This window comes from Podarcis pityusensis (genome assembly GCF_964106645.2).
Source record: "Podarcis pityusensis genome assembly, chromosome: 3".
NCBI lineage: Eukaryota > Metazoa > Chordata > Lepidosauria > Squamata > Lacertidae > Podarcis > Podarcis pityusensis.
The window spans coordinates 80301950-80323436 of NC_138026.1; the positions used below are offsets into that span (position 1 = coordinate 80301950).

The 21487-nt window shown below is 43.1% G+C and overlaps 1 protein-coding gene across 7 annotated transcripts in view; it reads right to left on the bottom strand.

The window, feature by feature from the left end:
• The window catches only part of SMYD3 (SET and MYND domain containing 3), a 362731-nt gene that overhangs the window by 58088 nt on the left and 283156 nt on the right, over positions 1-21487 (bottom strand). For all 7 annotated transcript variants that reach the window (XR_013983608.1, XR_013983609.1, XR_013983610.1 and 4 more), the window contains one exon: positions 18576-18686. Coding sequence is in view for 4 of the 7 variants with exons in the window: in XM_080997768.1 (XP_080853894.1) it covers positions 18576-18686 (111 nt within the window). In the remaining 3 variants the exon portion in view is untranslated. The remainder of the gene's footprint in view (positions 1-18575; positions 18687-21487) is intronic.

Consider the following 21487-nt stretch of genomic DNA (forward strand, 5'->3'; position numbering starts at 1 on the left):
TATGTCTGATTGTGTTCATCCAATCAGATGCCTGAACTTAATCAGTTTGTTGGTTAAGGTTAAATCCCATACCACTGAATACCATATGTAAGTGCAAGTGGATTCCCCCCCCATCTATAAGCAATTACTATATGTGTTGCTAGCAACGACAAAAAATACTTGTTAGTAGTTGTGAAGAAAGGCACTAAGACAGTCCTCAAAATTTTCAAGTAATAATAACATGGCTGAAATTAAATCATAAAATAATTTTGCTTATTTCAGCATAAAGCTGAGGCCAAAATCTTGTTAGAAACATTATAATTATACTGCATATGTTCTATAAGAATTTTGCCTAGATATGTGTTGATCTTAAGCCTTCTTTAACAGAAGCAATAGCAATGTGTTTCAAACAGGAGCATGTTTTATCACTGCCTTAAGGAACAAAGTAGTGGTGTTTTTTAAATGCAGCACACATGAAAATCTCTACAAGTATATAGATCACAAGTTAATGAGGAGACCATTATTTTGATTTTGTAAAAACAAAAAACAAAAACTAAAGTGAGCAATGTTCTATTTACATTCTGGAATTATAAGGCTATACATATGGGAAAATGCAGTACAGGAACTGCCAATGTAAACTGCTCCAATGGAGGGTAATGCTATGCAGCCCAATCCTATGCATATTAAGGGACAGAAAACACAAGCTCAGTTATTAGGGAAGCAGGTGAAAGATAATTCCCTTGCCCCTACCTTTTTTGCTCCCTTGATCTTATACAGTGATATCTTGACCAATACTGCCCAATCATTTGTATATGATATATGTTCACTTTTAGATAAGCAGACTTAATTTTGCCTACCTTTCTAAATATATTGTTTGGTTTATTATTATGTAATATACTTTTGTACTTTTCTGTTGTAAACTGCCCCAAGATCCTCAAATAAGGGACAGTATAGAACTTCAATAAATAATAAAAATAAAATACTCCAAGCCCAGTCCTTAGCAGTTTTGACCAGCATCAAGTCCCCCTGAGTTCTTTATTACTTACTTTCAATGAACACTTCCTTTCAATGACATGTGTTTAGGATTAGATTCTTGCAGTGTAATCCTATGCATGTCTACTCAGTAGTAAGTCCCACTGTATTCAATGACGCTTACAATCAGGTACATACATACTTGTGGCTAACCTGTGGCCCTCCAGATATTGCTGGAGTCCAAATCCCATCTGTCTCACTTAGCATGGCCAATAGCCAGGGGATTGTATTCAACACAGTGTTAAGTAAATGTGTTCCATCAGGGCAAGGATTTCTCCCCCTCTCCTTCCCCCGCATGCCCACTACATCTGTTCCGGGGGTTCCCACAATCCTCCAAACATATTTTGGAATGGTGTGGGGCAAATACGGGGGGGGGGGGAGCCTGTTGCACTTGCACTAACCCTTGTGCTTCTTCTAACACAAGGATTTCGTTGACTGAAGAGTTGTATACCACCAACATCTGGAGACTACAAGTCAGCAACCCCTGTTGAATTATAGAGTTGGAAGGGACCCTGAGGATCATCTAGTCCAGGCATAGCCAAACTTGGCCCCCCTGATGTTTTGAGACTACAGTTTGCATTATCCCTGACCACTGGTACTGTTAGCTAGGGGTGATGGGAGTTGTAGTCTCAAAACATCTGGAGGGCCGAGTTTGCCTATGCCTGATCTAGTCCAACCCTCTGCAGTGCAAGAGTATGCGGCTGTCACAAATGGGGATTGAGCCTGCAACATTGGCATTATTAGCACCACGCTCTAACCAGCTGAGCTATGATGTTCTACAGTATTGATTTATAAATGTATAGTTTAATTGCCCGGCTGTGAATCAGATTCTTTATTGACAATCCAAATGCAAAATATCACAATAGCCTCTCAACTGTTACAGTAAATCAAGATAAAGTTATAAAATACCATTTTAATGAGAAAAGTGTAACAATAAATGCTGTTTCAGTAACTGGCTATAACAGAGGACAGGGCTAGTCAACACAGACAGAATCTAACCCTGTTATATGAGCAATGCACTCAAAGATAATCATGACTTTATATTTAAACCTGTTGCCAGAGCATTCTTTGGGATGTGTAAAGAGACACATAAAGGAGGATTATATCTTTTGTATTAATTAAATCTCCCAAAGCCATATTTCTATAACACCGAATCATAAGGCAAATGTAACTTTTTGTTAACTGAATGAACCTTCACAGATTAAGACTGCGTCATGAATGTGCTTACTATACCCGTTGAGTACAGTGAGATTTACTTCTGAGCAAACATGTCCTGCCATTGTTAATATGAAAGTAATCTCTTTTATACATATACGTTGTAATGAAATACTAAAATAATAATCTTATGGAGCAGCTCTCTTCTACACAGCAGTTTTAAGAGTATTAAGTTGCTAAATAGGGGAGATGTTATCTAATGAATGTGTTAGGATTAAAATAATACGGTGTATGATACACCAGACAAAAGCATCTTTTGTTCAGGCCTGGAAAACTTTAGAGGGAAAGGGAGACATTTTGCAGTATATTTCCATAAAATTATGTAATTTGTGTTAGCTAGTTAATGAGATTCATCACTACCTCAGGAATTTTTTTCACTTTTTTTTCCTTTTTGGTAAATAATACATAAATGTTTCAAATTTCCTTTTAGCAAAATGTAGAGAATACAATTTATCTTACATGTAAAAAGGGCTGCTCTTAACTTAAGATTACATCTCATCTTATCTTCAAAGCTATGATATTACAACGGGTTCTTCTTGGAGCACAGGTGGGTTTTTTCATCACTCTTTCCTACTGAAGGTTGTGGCCCAGGAAGAAAGAGAATACTGGAAGGAAGCCAATGGCTGCGTAGATGGTGTTGCCGGGAAAGGTTTGGCTTCAAGGACCATGTTGTCCACTTCTTTGAGAAAGGACTGCTGAGTTGCACCTTACAGCGGTTGACAAGAATGTGTTTGCTAAGAGTATTGTGAACCCAATTAGGAGAGCTTTAAACTAAACCCTGAGGGGGAGGGAGACAATATTACAGACGACAGGGGAACACTTGGAACTGGGGATCATAGCTTCATTGATGCCCAGGAAAGTGAGGTGGTGCTCCAGAAACCTGCTAGAGGACAGGAAACTACAGCTGGAGGGAATGACTAATGTACAGAGTCTGGAAAATAATCAATATGAATTTGAGTTCTTAATACAGGATGGCAAATATTATGTAATAGGCTTTACTGAAACCTGGTGAAATAAGACTCATGACTGGAATGTAGAAATTGAGGACTATAATATATTCAAAAGGAACAGACCAAGCAGGAAGTGGGGGGAGGATGTGTACACTTGTGAAGAGATCAATGACCTGCAACATGGAAGGCAGGTGGATAGTATATGGGTAAAAACGGTAGGAGAAGGAAACAACAGTGACCTTACTGTGCATGTAGAAACCTCTGTTTTTTTATTGCCAAAATGTAACCTACTCTACAAAGGTAAGAGTTGCATCTATTGCCTCGGCCACTTTTGCCTCATGCCCCAACCAGAACTAGCATGCTGGGCCTTGAAGCCTGCCCTTGAGAAAATGTAATCAGGCTGGAAAAAAAGGTTCCCCCCATCCCGAGGCTTTTTCATTTAGGGGGGAAGTTGTAAGTGGAGGCGTAACAGAAGTGCATAATGTTTATGCAGATAGATAACCTTTTCGCCCTTACTTAAAATATTAGAAGTTGGGGGTCCCCCAATGAAATGGGTAGTAGATTCAGCACAGACAAAATGAAGCAGATCTTCGCGCAGCAGATAATTAACAGTATGGAATGCATTCCCACAATATGTGGTGATGCCCACTATCTCACATAAGCGGGTTCCTGGAAGGAACATGGGTCTGTCAGTAGCTCATTAGCCACCATAGCTAAATGGAGCCTACATGCTTCTGAATACCAGTTACTCGGATCTACACAAAAAGAGAAGACCATTGCCTTCATGATCTGCTTGCAGGCTTTCGAGACACAACCAATTTTTTCCCCCTTTATTATTAAATCCATATTAATGAACTCAGTTTCTCAAGTTCCCAATGACTGCTTTCTTCCTGATACCTGCCTATACCTAGCCATAAAAAGCAGGCAGGGAGAACGCCTACCCCAGGCAATGCAAAGGATTTCACTGTCACTAAGAGCCTGGATATGCAGAGATGCTGAGACTGCTGGGCCACAAGCAATTTGGAGGTCTAAGTTTTGCTGATGCGTTTAATAGAGCCAGTACAGCACTTTAATTACCATGAAGCACTCGGAGCTCAGAAAATCATTACATACTATTCTCTGCTGTAAATAATGACCACTGTTGGTAGATGTTCCTCCAGTCTTTAAATGACAGTGCCTAAAACAGTTTGCATGCAAATGAGTTCTTGAATCATCCAATTTCCTGAACCTTTCCATTTATTAATTATTAATCTGTTTCTGCCATTATGACTGAACCTGCTGTCTAATGACAAGCTTGTTGCTCCTGAGGTATACTTGGGGCTTCAGAGCTCTTTACTACCCCTTGTACTGCCTGGTTTTGCATCCCCCCCCCCTTTGCTCATCATAACTACCAAGACACCGATTCTATTATAGCTATTACAGTAGGTCACTGGTATCTATATTTGGTTTTTACACCCTACCCCCTTTGACACACATTTTATAGTTAAAGGCTGGGAGCATCAAATCCCTTTCCCAACACAGAGATGAACAGGCTAAATTTAAAGTGTCAAGTTCAATTCAAATTTAAGGAACTCAATTTTGCAAGCCGCATTATCAGCTGTTACCCACATTTCATAACCAGGGGACAGAATTTGAGAGGAATCAAAAACAAGCAATGAAAAGTGTCCAAGGCAGAACAGTTAGGGAGTATGCACACTTTCAGAACATACTTTCACTCACATGCACTGCTAACCTGCAGAAGACGCGTCTGAACAAAGAAGAGTATACCTCTCATATGCTGCAAGACATAACATCTACCACAAAATGAAGAAAATATTACAAAGGTGTAGGCCTTTTCAAGCACCTTGTGTAATTTGATGTATAAATGAAGGACAGTTTAGAAGTGGCCTTTTTTTCAAAGTTTCACAGAGAGTCCTCTTTGAATCCTCCCCCACAGGACCTGTGATCATTTTAGACACATTGGACTGTAAACTTACCCCAGCTCTCCCACAATTTGTGTGACATACTTGATGCAAGCTTGCAAAGCACATGATCTATTTAATAATGACGAATCAGATGGCAAACCCAGAGTATTTTAATTTTCTTCGCTGTATTATTTAAAAGGCTACACTTAAACAGAATTTGTCTGCTGACTTCAAAATGTATCTTATTCTGCCACTGCACATGCACACACCAGCGCCCCTAATTTTAGTACATTTGCATATACCCTATCCTTCTTCCTTAGCTTCCCTACAGATGGGAACAGATTACAAAACTGTAAAAATAAATTCATTGTTCATTGTTTTAATATTCATTTTTAAGCAACATTCACAGCAATCTGAGCAGACTATTGAGCTGTTCTATTGTGTAAGCTGTGTTCAGCTAATCAGCCAAACCAGGAAAATGCTAACTATGTATTTCTCACTGTTCTAATAACCTTTATGTAATTGAGTCATATCTCAAGTCTGATACTTCTACCAAAATATTTACATAGCCAAATGGGTTGTATTTCATTCTGAACAGCGCTGCAGCTCGACCATGCTTTTGTTTCCCCTTTAGATTAAAGCTCATCATTTTCACACTACCTTCCATACATGACTTCCCATGTTAATTAGCTAAGTACATGGCGAGAGCTCAGCTTACTCATTTTTCTCCTCCAAATAAATAAGTGGTTGTTGATTCACATTGTTACAATAGAAGCTGAATCAGCAGGTGTCCTTCAGTCAGGATTTTAAACAAGTAAAAAGTCAGCATCATGTCATGATCTGGTCAAGGCATGAGTCACACTCATGTTTGGATACGGGAGTGGAACATACAACACATAAAGTGATAATGTTTGGATTTGACTTGACAAAGCTATTTCATCAGGAATTTGACTTCCTGTGTATGCAAACACAAGTGGACATCAGCCCAAAGATGCTGAGAGAAGCAGTTCTTGGAATGAACTCTTAGCTGTCCTAAAGTGATGCTTGTGCTATGTCTATTAGATTTCCCGAATACTTGCAAGTTCTCATTTATAAAATCACCATGGCCCAGGGTTTTAGTGAAAACTGAGACTACAATGTGCCTCAAGTGTTAAATGAAAGAAGAATTCTGAAAGATCCAGGTTTTTTTTTTCTCTCTCTCTCTCTCTCTGTGTGTGTGTGTGTGTGTGTGTGTGTTCTGAAGCTAGTTGCTTGATCTCTTTGTGTCAGCATCTATAATTGCTAAGTGGTGAGAATAACCTTTTCCATTTCTAAACGAAGTGTTGCTACAAGCTATAAATACTAATCTGCTGCTGTATGTGGCATGACCAGATCATAGTATCTCTCTTCAATTTTGTGTTCCTTCCAGAAATGGAAAACTGTGGACAAGGTCATAAGGAATTTTAAAGAACCTAACAAAAAGGGGTGGGGGATAGCCAGTTGCTGAGGACCTGCTTTCTTTTGGCTCCTAATTCCTTTTCCCATGAAACATCAATGTTTAGTGACCATGTGAAGGGAGAGATGTGTACCCGCTGGCTTCAGCACAAACCCAATTAATCAGAAGAAACAAATGGAACATATATATAAAAGGTGTGCATATGATAGGCTTTTGACAGCTATTTATGGTTAGATTAGCCATATTGACTACAGGATGTGTAGTCTGTTTTGTGATTAAAATTATATTTTCTATGATAGAAATTTCTATGGTATATTATAGATTTAATGAAATCATTATAGTGCATTTTTAATTTTTGTTCATGTTCAGGACGTGTGGAGTATCACAATACAGAATTTAAGTCTGCCATCAATCCTGTGCATGTGTTTCTGGGAGTTTGGTTTCTCTGAAATCAATGAGGCTTACTTCTATGCCAACTTACACAGAAAAGCTGCTTTGTACAGAGGAAGACGATTCGTCCATCTAGCTCAGTACTGTCTCAGCACTGACAAATGGCTCTCCTGGGTTTCAGCTAGACGTCTTTCCCAGCCCTTTCCAGCCCTACCTGGATATTTCAAGAGATTGAACCGGAGGCCTTTTGCATGCAGTAGATGTACTCTACAACTGAACTACAGCCAGTGCTGTAATTCCAGCATAATGAACTGTTGCTACATTTTGGCATAATGGACACCCCAAGCTAGCATATGATAAAGTGTTAGGGCTTGTTTCTACTGCCCAGCCACCAAATTCCAGTCAAGCCACTGGTCTGAGTCTCACAGGTACCTGAGGCCTGATGAAGGTATTTTGGCTGCTACATAGGACAATGGAGAATGTGTGCTTCTTTGAGACACTAATTTTGTGGAAATAGCTGATGCTATCTGATGTAGATTCGTATGCATTTATTCCCTTGCAAGGCTGTAGACAGAAAACAGAACAACAAAGCTGGAAAGTAATTGTGTGATGGAATTGGCCCCAAATAGTTAACATTTTGTCCTTTTCCTGGCAGAGAAAAAAGTCTGCTTAAATTATCTACCAAAAGGTTTACGTTTCTTTCTAGGCTCCTGGCTTTGTGAGTAATGAGATTCTGTTCCTCTCAGATGACTACAAGGCTGGACTCTCAGGAGAGTGTTGTATTCCAATCCTGTTTCGGCAATTCAACATACTAAGCCTGCCAAATTGTCATGCCATATTAATGCCAGTTTCCCCTTCCAGTAGTCTCTGAATCTACATTTCTGGCAGACTTCTCAGAGTTCCCATTCATTTGTGTGAACTCTGCTTTATTTTCTGCGACCCCATGGCATCACAACCTACTCCGACATGTTCATAAATATTATGAACAGCTCCCTCAGAGAAAAGTGCCTTACAGCAACCAAGAGAGGTAAATAACCACTGGGGTCTCAGTCTCATTTGTCAAAGCCTGCCATTCGGTCTGCACTTGATGCTGACCAGGGTAAATCCTAGAAACCGGAAGCTGAAGGGGCAAGCTGGCCATTAAAACCAGAACTTAGACATGATTCCTGGGCTTTTAGTGACATTTCTGACTAAGATACAATATTGCATCTACCCTTGGCTACTCTGAAATACATACAAGACAATGAGGCTTCTTGAAATTTAACAACAAAACCAGCTTGTCTGTCCGCAACGGCCAAATGAATCCATGTCATCGCAGAATTACCGCCCCTGTTGAGATACAACAGCTGCCCACTACCTGTAATTTCTAGAAAGGATTGAAGACATTTCTGTTTTGATACGTTTTTACAGTTGGGTGGAAAGGTAGGTTAGGCCGAGAGGCCTCTACTGGCCCAGGGTCGTCTAGTGAGCTTCATGGCCAAGTGAGAATTTGAAATCTCGTCTCCCAGGTCCTGGTCTGACATGCTAACCTGGCTTTCAATCACAGCAGTGGCTCTCAATCAATCTCTCAGTCATAGGGCCTAAGATGGTTGATGATGGGGAATTACTCCCTTAGCTACTTGGATCCCAAACTGTTTAGGGCTTTGGACACCAGTACTAACACCCTGAATTGGGATCAGTAGCTCACTGGCAGCCAGTGCAGAACTTTCAGGATGGGTGACACATGGTCCCATCAGACTTCCCCAGAAACCATCAAATTTCAAGAATATATATATATATATATATATATATATATATATATATATATATTACTGTAATTCTAAAACAATGGAATTTAACAATACTTACTTCTGAGTAAACATGATTGGCTTTTGCTCTAAATCTGTGATTCCCAACATGGGCACACCCCCACAGGGGGGGGGGCAATTCAATTTTTAAGGGGAGCAATTCAAGAATGAGTTATTAACAGAATGGCCTTTTAGGCTTCCTCCACGTGAATAGGTCACTTTTTGAATAATAATAATAATAATAATAATAATAATAATATGGCATGGGGAGTGGGGGGCATCAGGATTTTAGAGATGCTTAGGTGGGGCATGGCCAAAAAATGGTTGGGAACCACTGTTCTAAATCTTCAGTGCCTTGACCAGCTTCTGAGCAGTCCCTGTTTAAAATATTTGCCGCTCATATAATGAAATCTTAGCATTGCAAATTAATGCACTAATTCAAGGTAGATCAATGCTAGGGTTTCAGCTTATGAGCATGCACTTTTTTCTACATCATAAAATATTACCTGTAGCAATGTATGTACCAAACAATACCACAAACCAAGGATACTACAGGAGCAAAAGCTGATTGCTAGCAAGTACACAGCTTCTGTTAGTTTTTCAGTTTTGAATACAGAAGTAATAACCTTAAAGATATGGCTGAAATGGGTGACACTAAAGCTGTAATCTATACATTTTCCACTAATAAAGGCTCTCAAAGAAGACCATGTGCAGAATTTTGCAGTGCTCACAGGAGACTACCGCGCTTTATTAATTTTGCACTCGTGAACTAGACTGCCAGACATTACAAAATGTGACAGGTCTTTTTTTAAAAAAACACACATATGAGTTTGTTGATATAGTGGCTCATTATCTCAAATAGGAATAGCAGATATTCAAGGGGTAGATTTCTAAATTGATGCTGATGACTTATACATTCTATGAAAGACGATACCATAATTTTCTCTGTGGAGGTAATGCTTGTAGAATGTAGGCATTTAATACCTGAAGACAAAACAAAGTATTCCTTTGCCAGCTTAGCATTTGTAATTTTTTCCTAATGCTATTTGTAAGGTACGTTAGTAGCGAGAGTTCTAGGGGAAAATAAACCTCTTGTAGAATTTCTCTTCAGTTGCAGTGCTACGAAGGCAAAATATGACAACCTACTATTTAACGTATGGGATTTTAGGAGGGGCACTGCTGGATGGACAAACTAATAATTACAAAAATATTTTTAAAACATTAGATTTAACCTGAAATTTCTGGGCTGGTAAAATGTAAACCAAGTAAACAAAGAACTTATCCAAACACGTGGGAGGTGCTGTTAAATCTAGCATTTTAATTTTATGAGTATCATTGCAATGGTGTTGGTTTTGCTTTAATTTTACTATAAAGGGATAACTGATACAGAAATTCAGCAGCAATACTTTTGGTAGGAGACATTCTCAAAATGCTAAGCAAATATATGAAAAATTCAGGGGGAGTGGAGACTGTTTAAGAAAAGAAGATCTGTTCTCACCTCACCCCACTGGCATAGGTTCCTGTGACCAGAATAGGCCATTGTGTTTGGTGTAACTATGTGACAACTACCGCCACTGAAAGTGAGTGACTCATGGGGTCCTTTGGATATAGATGGCAACAGCCACCTTCTGTTCCATCAGGGAAAGGGTGGGGTATAAATAAATACATAAAACAGCAGCAGCAGCAGCATGGCTGTCCCATACAGTGATCAAACCTGCAACCTTGGCATTATCAGCACCACACTCTAAGCAACTGAGATATCCACCTGAGTGGATATTCCACTATGCTGCATGCAGGGAGTTGGACGAGATGATTCTCAGGATCCCTTCCAATTCTACAATTCTATGAACAGTAGGCCCCAAGCAACAATTTGGGGCAAGTGGCACAGACTGAAGTACATTCCCTATAATCTGCACCATTCTGCATGTTTTCAAACATCCCTATACAACAATGAGAACTGTGCAGTGCTTATTGGATCACACCACTTGCTTTCATCGGTAATTGTAAGGATGAACAGATCATCCTTTCTCCTGTCCATACTAGCTTCATATATCTTCATTCATAACTCTGTTCCCTCCCATTTTCACATACATCAACCCTGTTTCCAGGGTCCCACAGTCTGCAGAGTATAGGGAGGCTGCTGCTTCCTTCCTTCAGAAACACAGGCTGCACACCTTTCCTGTCTTCCCATCAGACCAAGAAAGCCCTGCTCATCATGGGGGAAAGCACACAATGCAGCTTACAATTCCCCACCGGTTCCTTATCCTCCCTCGCTCTGCATCCTGCCCTTTCCATGACTCCTTATGAGGTGAAGAGACTAGAAACTTGCAGCTTCTCGTCAGCCCATCCTTACCCATCTGGGCTGTTTGCTGTTTCTTAGTTGGACTAGTTGTGGGAGCAGTCAATGGGGCAGGGGTGCTTACCTGATCTCCCATCGCTGGCAATGCCGTGACTTATTGAGAGGCAAAGGGACAAGACAGGAGTTATGTTGGATTCTTGGAGGTTTCTACACAGAGGCTGGATGGCCATCTGTCATGGATGCTTTAGCTGAGATTCCTGCATTGCAGGGGGCTGGACCAGATGACCCTTGGGTCCCTTCCAACTCTAAGATTCTATGTTGCCACGATGCAAATATACTGCCACAGCTAATTTGATGTTCCTGCTGGGGCGTTTGCACTGCACTGACTGAGCCCCTCGCCGTCTTAGTAAGCTCCAGTGTCACCAGTGATGGGACATTGGGTAAGCACTGCTGTCTCATCATCTCCTTGCTAGTCTCCATTGAAGGAGCGTCTCCACCTCCATCGTTCTGCCCGGACACTGAGGTCCAGCGCCGAGGGCCTTCTGGTGGTTCCCTCGCTGCGAGAAGCCAAGTTACAGGGAACAAGGCAGAGGGCTTTCTTGGTAGTTTCACCCGCCGTGTGGAACGCCCTCCCACCAGATGTCAAAGAGAAAAATAACTACCAAACTTTTAGAAGACATCTGAAGGCAGCCCTGTTTAGGGAAGCTTTTAATGTTATTGTATTTTAGTGTTTTGTTGGAAGCCACCCAGAGTGGCTGGGGAAACCCAGCCTGATGGGCGAGGTATAAATAATAAATACATTATTATTATTATTATTATTATTATTATTATTATTATTGTCGTTGTTGTTAGCAAATAGTTGGTCTTGCATCTTCTCCCTATATCTGCTAATGGGATTTGAAAATCCACATGAAACGCTAAACTTTCATTAGATCCTACTAGATTTTCAGACACAGCATTTATGTCATGTGAAAGATCACATAAAACTTGGGTATTATCAGAGAAGGAACCATCAGGAAAATTGAATAAAGTGATGTCTGAGTGCAACCCTAGTGGGTCTTGCTAAGTGAGCATGCCTCAGATTGTGCTGCAAACACAGCTATAGCTAAATAAGCTATGGTGCTCTCAGGTTAATCACTTTCCGCAAATAATTATACCTTAAAATACTTAATCAAACAATACTGTACTTTAACACAGATTGCTTGCACAAAACTCTTCCAAAACATGCCTTGGATAGTAATTACATGTGAAACAAATAAAAAAGCACTAATCATCTTCTGATAATTATCAGAAAACAGCTGTGATAGGAAATTGGTTACAAACTGATTTTTCAATAGCCACAAGTGTGCACTCACTCATAAAATTATTCAGCACAAGGACTGGCCTGGAGCCAGTGAAGGACAAAAATAAATCTGATATCACTGTAAAGAAGAGAGTTCAGGCCCAACATATTGCATACTGAGAGAATAACTGACAGCTTTATGAAATCCGTGGCCTATGGAGTAACAGTTTGTAAAAAAGAAATCACTGTAACTGTATCAATACAGCTCAGTAGTTGCACACAGAGGGGAAAACAGAGATGAACACAAGGGAGTTAGGTCTGACCACAGATTTTAAAAGCCAGAAAAAAACTGTAAGGGGATTCTGCCTGGGGGAAAAAAATATAGGTTATAGCATTTTACCAGGAATTCCTGTATGCTGTCAATATTCTTTGGTTAAGTAAATTCATGTTATAGGAATAAATTCACGGAGATAATAGGGGTTGCCTTTAAGGACGGATTGCTGTAATGTGCTCTAGGCGGGGCTGCCCTTGAAGCTAGTTTAAAAGTGGGTGCAGAATGCAGTGGCCAGGCTGCCGAGTGGAGAGCCTGGCTATATGTACATAACACTTGTACTGACAGGTCTACACTGGCTGCCAGTTTGCTACCAAGTGACATTTAAGGTCTTGTTATTAATATATAAAGCCCCAAACAACTTGAGGTCAGGTTATCAGAAGGAACAACTTCTCCCATGTAGACCTGCTAGGTCACTAAGACCTTTTGAGGATGCCCTATTAATTGCGCAGCAAGCTGCCGCTTTGTCTTGCAACAATGCAGCCACTGGCCTCCTCAGTGGTGATGCCAACATTATGGAATGTCTTCTCCTCTGCTATATGACAGACACCAACAGTGCCATGGTTTTGCCAGTGGTGGATGCACAGACATTTCTTGACCAATGAGGTGTATTTCTATTGCCTCTGGATTATGCTGCCGATGTTTCAATATGCTATTTTACTGTGCTATTCTACCAAGAAGCATATGGATGTTGGGTTGTGGGGTTCTTTTTTTACAGTTGTATACAGCCTTGAGATTCTGACTTGAAATGAAAAGCAGTCTAGGAATGATTTTAAAATTTAAAAAACAGTTACCAAATGAAAAACAGAAGAACTTCAGATTAGAACTCGTCTGAGGGGCTCCACTAATGACAGTACTGGGCATGTGGCCCTTAATTTTCTCTTGATAAAGCAGCATTACCAAAGCCTGCAAGATAGATTGCAAGGAAATTTATCACTAGACAAATTAAATTTCCTTCTGTAAAAAGAGAGAGAGAGAGAGAGAGAGAGTGAGAGAGAAGAAAAGCAACGAAAGTGGAACCGCAAGCCTATGCAGAAGGGTCTATAGGAAGAATTAGAGCACTGTTTACTTTTCATTAGTGGAAAATATACCTTGTGACAAGCCTTAATGAATGTAATGTGAGTAACTCCAAGGGCTGGGGTTCCAAATACGTGGATTTCTTTTTAAAAATGCTTTTTATTAGATTTTTCATTGGTTATTCATATATTCAGTCCTATCTTTTCTTTTCTTTTACATATACTGTGTACATATATAGACCAGACAATATTTGTATTTCTTCACAAGTGACTTCCCACCACATCATTGCGGCTTCATCTGTCTTCTTTCTATTTACAACTGCTTTGCTTTGACGTCTCATTCTTTGGGTTTTTGGCTAGTTCTTTCTCATTTATACTTATCTCTTTTCTAATTTGCTCCATTTTATTCTCTCTAATTTTCTTCTGGATGGCATTTTGTTGGGTAGAGAAGCCTCACATAAAAGCCTTGCTTGCATCCCAAATCACCCTGATGTCCATTTCCTGGTTTGTGTTTATTTCAAAAAATTCTTTTAAAGTCTTGTGCTTTTAAAAATATTTTTCCATCATTCAAGATATTTTCCTTCATTCTCCATCTCGTTCTCCTGCTGTTTATTAATTCTAGAGTAACTGGGTTATGGTCTGAAATTAATCTTGGTTGTATTTCTTTGGGGTTTTTTTTCTTTGTTTTTTCAATATTAAATTATTTGACAGCCATATTCTATCTATTCTCCCTGCTGATTGTTTTGCCTCTGAGAAGTGCATGGATTACTTCTCATTCGGGTGTTTAAGTCTCCAAACATCGTTTAAATTCAGATTCTCTACCAGTTTAAAGAGGTCTGTGGTAGTCTTCCCTGTTTTATTCTTTCTCTCTCACTGTTCCATCTAGTTCTAATGAGGTTACTCTAATGAGGTTTCTCTCGCTGTTCCATCTAGTTCTAATGAGGTTACTCTGCTGCTGCACCGTGAGTGTTGGGGAAGGCCGCTCCCCCCTCAGGCTAATTCCACCTGGCCTAGGGGTGGGGCCCAGACTCACCTCCGCTACAGTTTTAAGGACACTGGTGCTGCTGCAGCAAATGCTAAAAATGTTTTTATATATTTTAAAGTGTTTTAAAGGTGTTTTTACTTTTTACTTTTTACTTTGTTGTACCACCGTGAACAGTGGTTTTTATCTATGTATTTTTATTTTGTTCCGTTTTATTGTGGTTTGGGGTGGGGATTGGTTTTGTTTAGGTATAATTGTTTTTGTTTTGTTTTGTTTTTCTATTTTGTAAATGGAGGCTTGTATGAGGCTTGGGATTGCTACCGTGGAGGGGCGAGGGAGGTATGGTGGTGGGGGCAGATGTTATAGGCGAAGGGGATTCGAGATACGGATATGCTCGTACCCCTTCCAATCTGCGCCCCATCCCGAGGGACGAGGGTAGGGTGAGCAAGGATTACTCACCTCCGTCACTGGTGTTGTGCAATGCCAGGTCTATAGGCAACAAAACCGCCACTCTGCGAGATTTCTTTACCTCGCAAGAGGTCGACCTGGCTTGTGTGATGGAGACCTGGGTGCGTGAAGGGGCAACAGTTGCCTTACGAGAGATGGCGCCCCCGGGTTTCTCCGTCCTCCACCAGTCACGGACTGTGGGCCGGGGGGGAGGGGTGGCATTATTAATCCTGGAAGATGGTCCTTTCAGGGCTCTACCATCGATCCCCGGCATTGAATGTGTTGGCCTAGTGTGGGGCTCTGACGTGAGCTTGGCTGTCTGGCTGGTGTACCGACCACCTAGCGCACCAGCAGCCACCCTGCCAGGCCTGCTGGAGGCGGTGGCCGGCTGGGCCTTGGAGTTCCCTAACCTATTGGTATTGGGGGACTTCAACATCCATGCTGATGCCACTCCCTCCTCACAGGCTCTGGACCTGGTGTCTTCCATGGCGACACTAGGGCTCTCCCAGTTTGTTTCAGGCCCCACACATCAAGCAGGCCACATGCTGGATTTGATCTTTGGTGTAGGTATAGATGTGATCATGTCTCCTTCGATGAAGGTGCCATGGTCTGATCACTACGCTCTGAAAGCCAGGATTGACTTTCCACCCCCACCCTGCTTAGGTGGCGAGCCGATTTGGGCTCGCCCGCAGAGGCTGATGGATCCTGATAGATTCTGTCAAGCCTTGCGGGACCTTGCTCCCCCTGGCGACTCACTGACTGAGCTTGTTGAGGGCTGGAATATCCAGCTCCTGGCAGCCATAGATGAGATCGCACCTAAGCGCCCTCTGCAACTCCGCAGAAACCGGGCTCCCTGGTTCCCGAGGAGCTTCGGAAAATGAAGCGGGACCTCAGACAGCTAGAGCGAGTATGGCGGGGTGCCCGTGACGGAGCCTCAAGAACATCTTATAGGGTTTTTATGAAAACCTATGAGATGGCAGTGAAGGCTGCTAAGAAGTCTTACTTCTCGGCCTCCATTGCATCCGCTAGCTCTCGCCCGGCGCAATTATTTAGTATAATTAGGTCTTTAACGTCCCTTGAAGGACAGCCAAATTTAAATAACAATCTGACACACAGCTGTGAGGCATTTGCGAGCTTTTTTGCGGAGAATGTCCTGTTGCTCCGCCATGACCTCCCTGACAATTTGGATACAATAAAGGAACTGGAGGCCCCTTGATTGTCCTCGGGTCCAGTATTGGACCACTTTGACCGGATATCCCCAGCTGATGGGGACAGACTCCTCCGAGCTGGAAAGCCCACCACCTGTCCTCTTGACCCGTGCCCGTCTTGGCTGATTAGAGCGTGTCCAGACGAGGTGCGGGCCCCCCTGGGGGATATCATCAATTTGTCCCTTGGCACCGGGATATTTCCAGGGGAATTGAAGGAGGCAGTGGTGCGCCCGCTCTTAAAGAAAACATCATTAGATCCCTTAGATCTATCCAATTACCGCCCGGTTTCGAATCTTCCATTCCTGGGTAAGGTGATTGAGAGAGCGGTTGCTGAACAGCTTGGTAGGTTTCTGGATGAAACATCGGCTCTGGATCCATTCCAGTCCGGCTTCCGCGCTGGTCATGGGACCAAGACGGCTCTGGTCGCCCTAACAGATGATCTCCGCAGGCAGCTGGATCGAGGCGGGTCGGGGCTGCTGATTCTTCTAGACCTGTCAGCAGCCTTCGACATGGTCGATCATGAACTCCTGGACCACCGCCTTGCCGACATGGGGATCCAGGGCACAGTCCTTCAACGGCTGCGCTCGTTTCTCTCTGGTCGGGGACAGAGGGTGGCGCTTGGGGGGGAATTGTCCTCGCGCCACTCCTTGGTGTGTGGAGTGCCTCAGGGTGCGATACTCTCCCCGATGCTTTTTAACATCTTTATGCGCCCCCTCGCCCAGCTTGTCCGGAGTTTTGGGCTGGGTTGCCATCAGTATGCCGATGACACCCAACTCTATCTGTTGATGGATGGCCATCCTGACTCGGCCCCAGACACACTGACCAGATGTTTGGAAGCTGTGGCTGGATGGTTACGTGGAAGCCAGTTGAAGTTAAATCCTTCGAAGACAGAGGTCCTCTTGCTGGGACGGGACGATATGGGATTGGGGGGGCAACTCCCATCTCTTGCGGGGGTGCAATTAGTGCCAGCACCGTCCGTTAAGAGTTTGGGTGTAATCTTCGATACCTCCCTCTCTATGGAGGCGCAGATTACAGCTATAACAAAGGCGGCATTTTTTCATCTCCACCAAGCTAAGCAGTTGGCCCCTTATCTCTCTCGCCCTGACCTAGCCACTGTGATCCACGCGACGGTCACCTCCAGACTGGATTATTGTAACTCGCTCTACGTGGGGCTGCCCTTGAGACTGACCCAGAAACTCCAGCAGGTGCAGAATGCCGCGGCGAGACTCCTTATGGGGTCTTCGCTGCGAGATCACATTCATCCGGTGCTATACCAGCTGCACTGGCTCCCGGTGGAGTACAGGATCAGGTTTAAGGTGCTGGTTTTAACCTTTAAAGCCCTATACGGCCTAGGACCCTCGTACCTACGGGACCGCCTCTCCTGGTATGCCCCACAGAGGAACCTACGGTCTGCAAATAAAAACATCCTGAAGGTCCCAGGCCTCAGAGAGGTAGGCTGGCCTCAACTAGAGCCAGGGCTTTCTCGGCTGCGGCTCCAATCTGGTGGAACGCTCTGTCACAAGAGACTAGGGCCCTGCGGGACCTGACATCTTTCCGCAAGGCCTGCAAGACAGAGTTGTTCCACCAGGCCTTTGGTCAGGGCCCAGCCTGACTCCCTCCTCTGGCAACCTGCACAGAATTTTGCTTAACGGTTGCCATTAATTTGATTTTAATTAATTTTTATAATGAAATGTTTTAGAATGTTGGATTATTTGATTGTTTGATTATTTGATTGTTGTTAGCCGCCCTGAGCCCAGCTTTGGCTGGGGAGGGCGGGATATAAATAAAATTTATTATTATATTTTTATTATTATTGAAATCGCCTAGTAGTGCTATATTTTCATTACTACAATCCAATAATCTTTCCTCCAGTAATTTGTAAAAATCTACCTTTCTTTCAATTTGGGGTGTAGATTCCTATTACAATTATTTTCTCTCTTTCATATATTATTTGCACTCCTATAATTCTGCCTTCTTCATCCTTAAATAACAATTTCCGATCTAACTTTGGATTAGCATAAATTACAATTCCTCTTTTTTTGGATATGTTGGACGAAATAAAAATCTGTTCATTTCTTTATTTCGTAAAGGCGATAAGAAACGCCAGCCCCTAAAAGTCAGCAGAAAAGTCCACCCATAGTCTCATCCTTTGAACTGATACTTATTTATTGCTATTCTTTCATTCACATGGGTATTTTTTCAGAATAAAAGCAGATACAAGGACAAAGGCCATTTGCAGTTAGACCCCGAGGGCACCATCAGAAAGGCATGAAACTGTGTATCTATTGTGCTGCCCAGAAGTGGCTCAAACAACTCACCTTGCTTTGTGAATGGCACATAGGGCAGTCACATTCAAAACAATATTGGCGCTTCAGGTGCTGCTGACGATCAGGAGTAGGCATCATTGTTTCAATATAGCTGATGGTGAGCTGCAGGCAACAAAGCAGGAGAAATTCTGTGGTAATTTGACAAAAGACTGCATATTATCCACTGCTAAAATAGGAGCGATCCTACGTTTAACGTATCATACAATCATCTATGAATGACAACAGACACATCCATGAATGACAACCTAACCTACCACACAGGATCAGTTGTGAGAATAAAATGGGAGGAATCCCACTGTTCCTCACCCTGCCCATAGAAAAAAGGCTTGATGCAAATATCATGGATGAGCTCCATTTGGCTCTGGCTCTGGCACATGGAGGAGGTACAGAGGTTTTACTTCTGCTTTCAAATAAACCCCAGTTTAGTGTTAAGTCTGAACCTTAAACTCTGACTGAAACAAGCCAATTTGGTAAACTAAGACCTGATGTTGGTTTGTTTCAATAGGCCATAGCTAAGACTAACCACAGGGGACGCAGGTGGCGTGGGTCTAAACCACTGAGCCTCTTGGGCTTGCCGATCAGAAGGTCAGCAGTTCGAATCCCCACAAAAGGGTGAGCTCCCATTGCTGCGTCCCAGCTCCTGACAACCTAGCAGTTCAAAAGCACGCCAAAAAAAGAAAAAGTGCAAGTACAGTGGTACGTCGGGTTACAAACGCTTCAGGTTACAAACTCCACTAACCCAGAAATAGTACCTAGGGTTAAGAACTTTACTTCAGGATGAGAACAGAAATTGCATGGCGGCAGCACGGCAGCAGCAGGAGGCCCCATTAGCTAAAGTGGTACCTCAGGTTAAGAACAGTTTCAGGTTAAGAATGGACCTCCAGAACGAATTAAGTTCTTAACCCGAGGTACCACTGTAGATAAATAGGTACCGCTCTGGCGGGAAGGTAAGCACCATTTCCGTGCGCTGCTCTGGTTTCGCCAGAAGCGGCTTAGTCATGCTGGCCACATGACCCAGAAAAACTGTCTGTGGACAAACGCCAGCTCCCTCAGCCTGTAAAGCGAGATGAGCACTGCAACCCCAAAGTCGTCTGCGACTGGACTTAACTGTCAGGGGTCCTTTACCTTTTTTAAAGACTAACCACAGGTTGTCTGAGTTTGGATATACAGTGGACCCTCGGGTTACGTGACCTTCGGGTAACGTAACTTTCGGGTTGCAAATGCGGCAAACCCGGAAGTGTATTTTACCTGGTTTCGCCACACACACATGCGCAGAAGCACTCTATCATGCCGCATGTGTATGCAGAAGCGGCGCCTCTACTTGCGAATTTTTCGGGGTGCGTACGGACCCCTGGAACGAATTACATTTGTATCCAGAGGGTCCACTGTAATGCAAAACGGGGGTTAATTAACAAGAGAAGTAAAAGTTTCTGAGAGGGGGAGCGTATGAGCCTGGGGTTTATTCAAATGATAACCTAGTTTATCATTACATTCACAAAATGCTCGTTTACAAAGCTATTGTACTACCAACTTTACTGTACGCTTGTGAAACATGGACCACGTATAAACGCCATCTCCAACTCCTAGAAAGATTCCATCAACTGTGTCTCTGAAAAATTCAACACATCACTTGGGAAAATAGGTGTGATGGCCTGGGATTCCGATTCAGAGGCTGAACCGGAGGAATCCCAGCCTGCACAGGAGTCCCCGCCTCCAGGGCCGGCTGAACTGGGGCAGGGCCTTGATTCTGAAGCGCCTGCACCTGTGCCGGATCCTCAGAAGCAGGTACCAGGTGAATACACTCTGGCTCCGGAGGTGGTTGAGGACACAGTGCCTACAGGTGCGCCTCTCCCAGCCCTGTCAGGGGAAGGTGAGTCTCCCCCTGGGTCCAGTAACCCTCCAGCCTCTCCTGAGCTGCAGAGGCTCAGGGCAGAGAGGTGGAGGGAACTGGCTTCTCCCAGGAGGAGTGCTCGCCTTAAGGCCAGGAGAGGCGGGTCTCCTGGGGGCCGGGGCCGCCCCTGGCCTCAGAGAAGATAAAGGCCAGTCAGCCCGGTCCCAGGTTGCGGGAGCAATGTCGTTGAAGAGCTGTTTCGGCCAGCACCCAGTCCTGTTCCTCCAGAGTTCCTGTCCTTGCCCGGCTCCTCGCTTTGGGCCCCGCTTCACCCGTGGAGGACTGTCTGCCGACCCTCGACTCAGGTCCCGGACCTCGCCCCACGGTAACCTCCCCCCGGGACCAGCACAATAGGCAAACTAATGCCAGTGTACTGGAAGAAGCAAAGATCACCAGTGTCAAAGCAATGATTCTTCCAACATCAACTTCGTTGGACAGGTCATGTTGTTTGGGTGCCTGGTTATCATCTTCCAAAACAACTACTCTATTCCCAACTTAAGAATGGAAAGCGAAATACCAGTGACCAACAAAAGAGGTTTAAAGATGCTCTCAAGGCAAATCTAAAAAAATATAGTATAAGCACTGATAACTGGGAAACACTGGCCTGCGAGCCCTCCAACTGGAGAACAGCCTTTACCAAAGGTGTCATGGACTTTGAAAAAGCAGGAACTCAGGGCAAAAAGGAGATATGAGCTAAGAGGAAGGCACGTTTGGCAAACCCTCATCATGATCAACTTCTGCCCAGAAACCTACTGTATGTTCCCACTATGGAAGGACATGTGGATCCAGAATTGTACTCCACAATCACTTATAGACTCACTATTAAGACCATTTGTCTTCCAGTGAGTCCGTAAGTGACATCAGCTACGAGTGATGGCCAAAGAAGAAGAAAAGAAAAAAGTCTTCTGAATAGCAGCCATAGATTCTGCAGCTATAGATTCAAGGATGCTTAACAACTCCTTAACTGCTTTGAAGGGGGCACACTGTGCTTCATTCATCATTTTTATTCTTA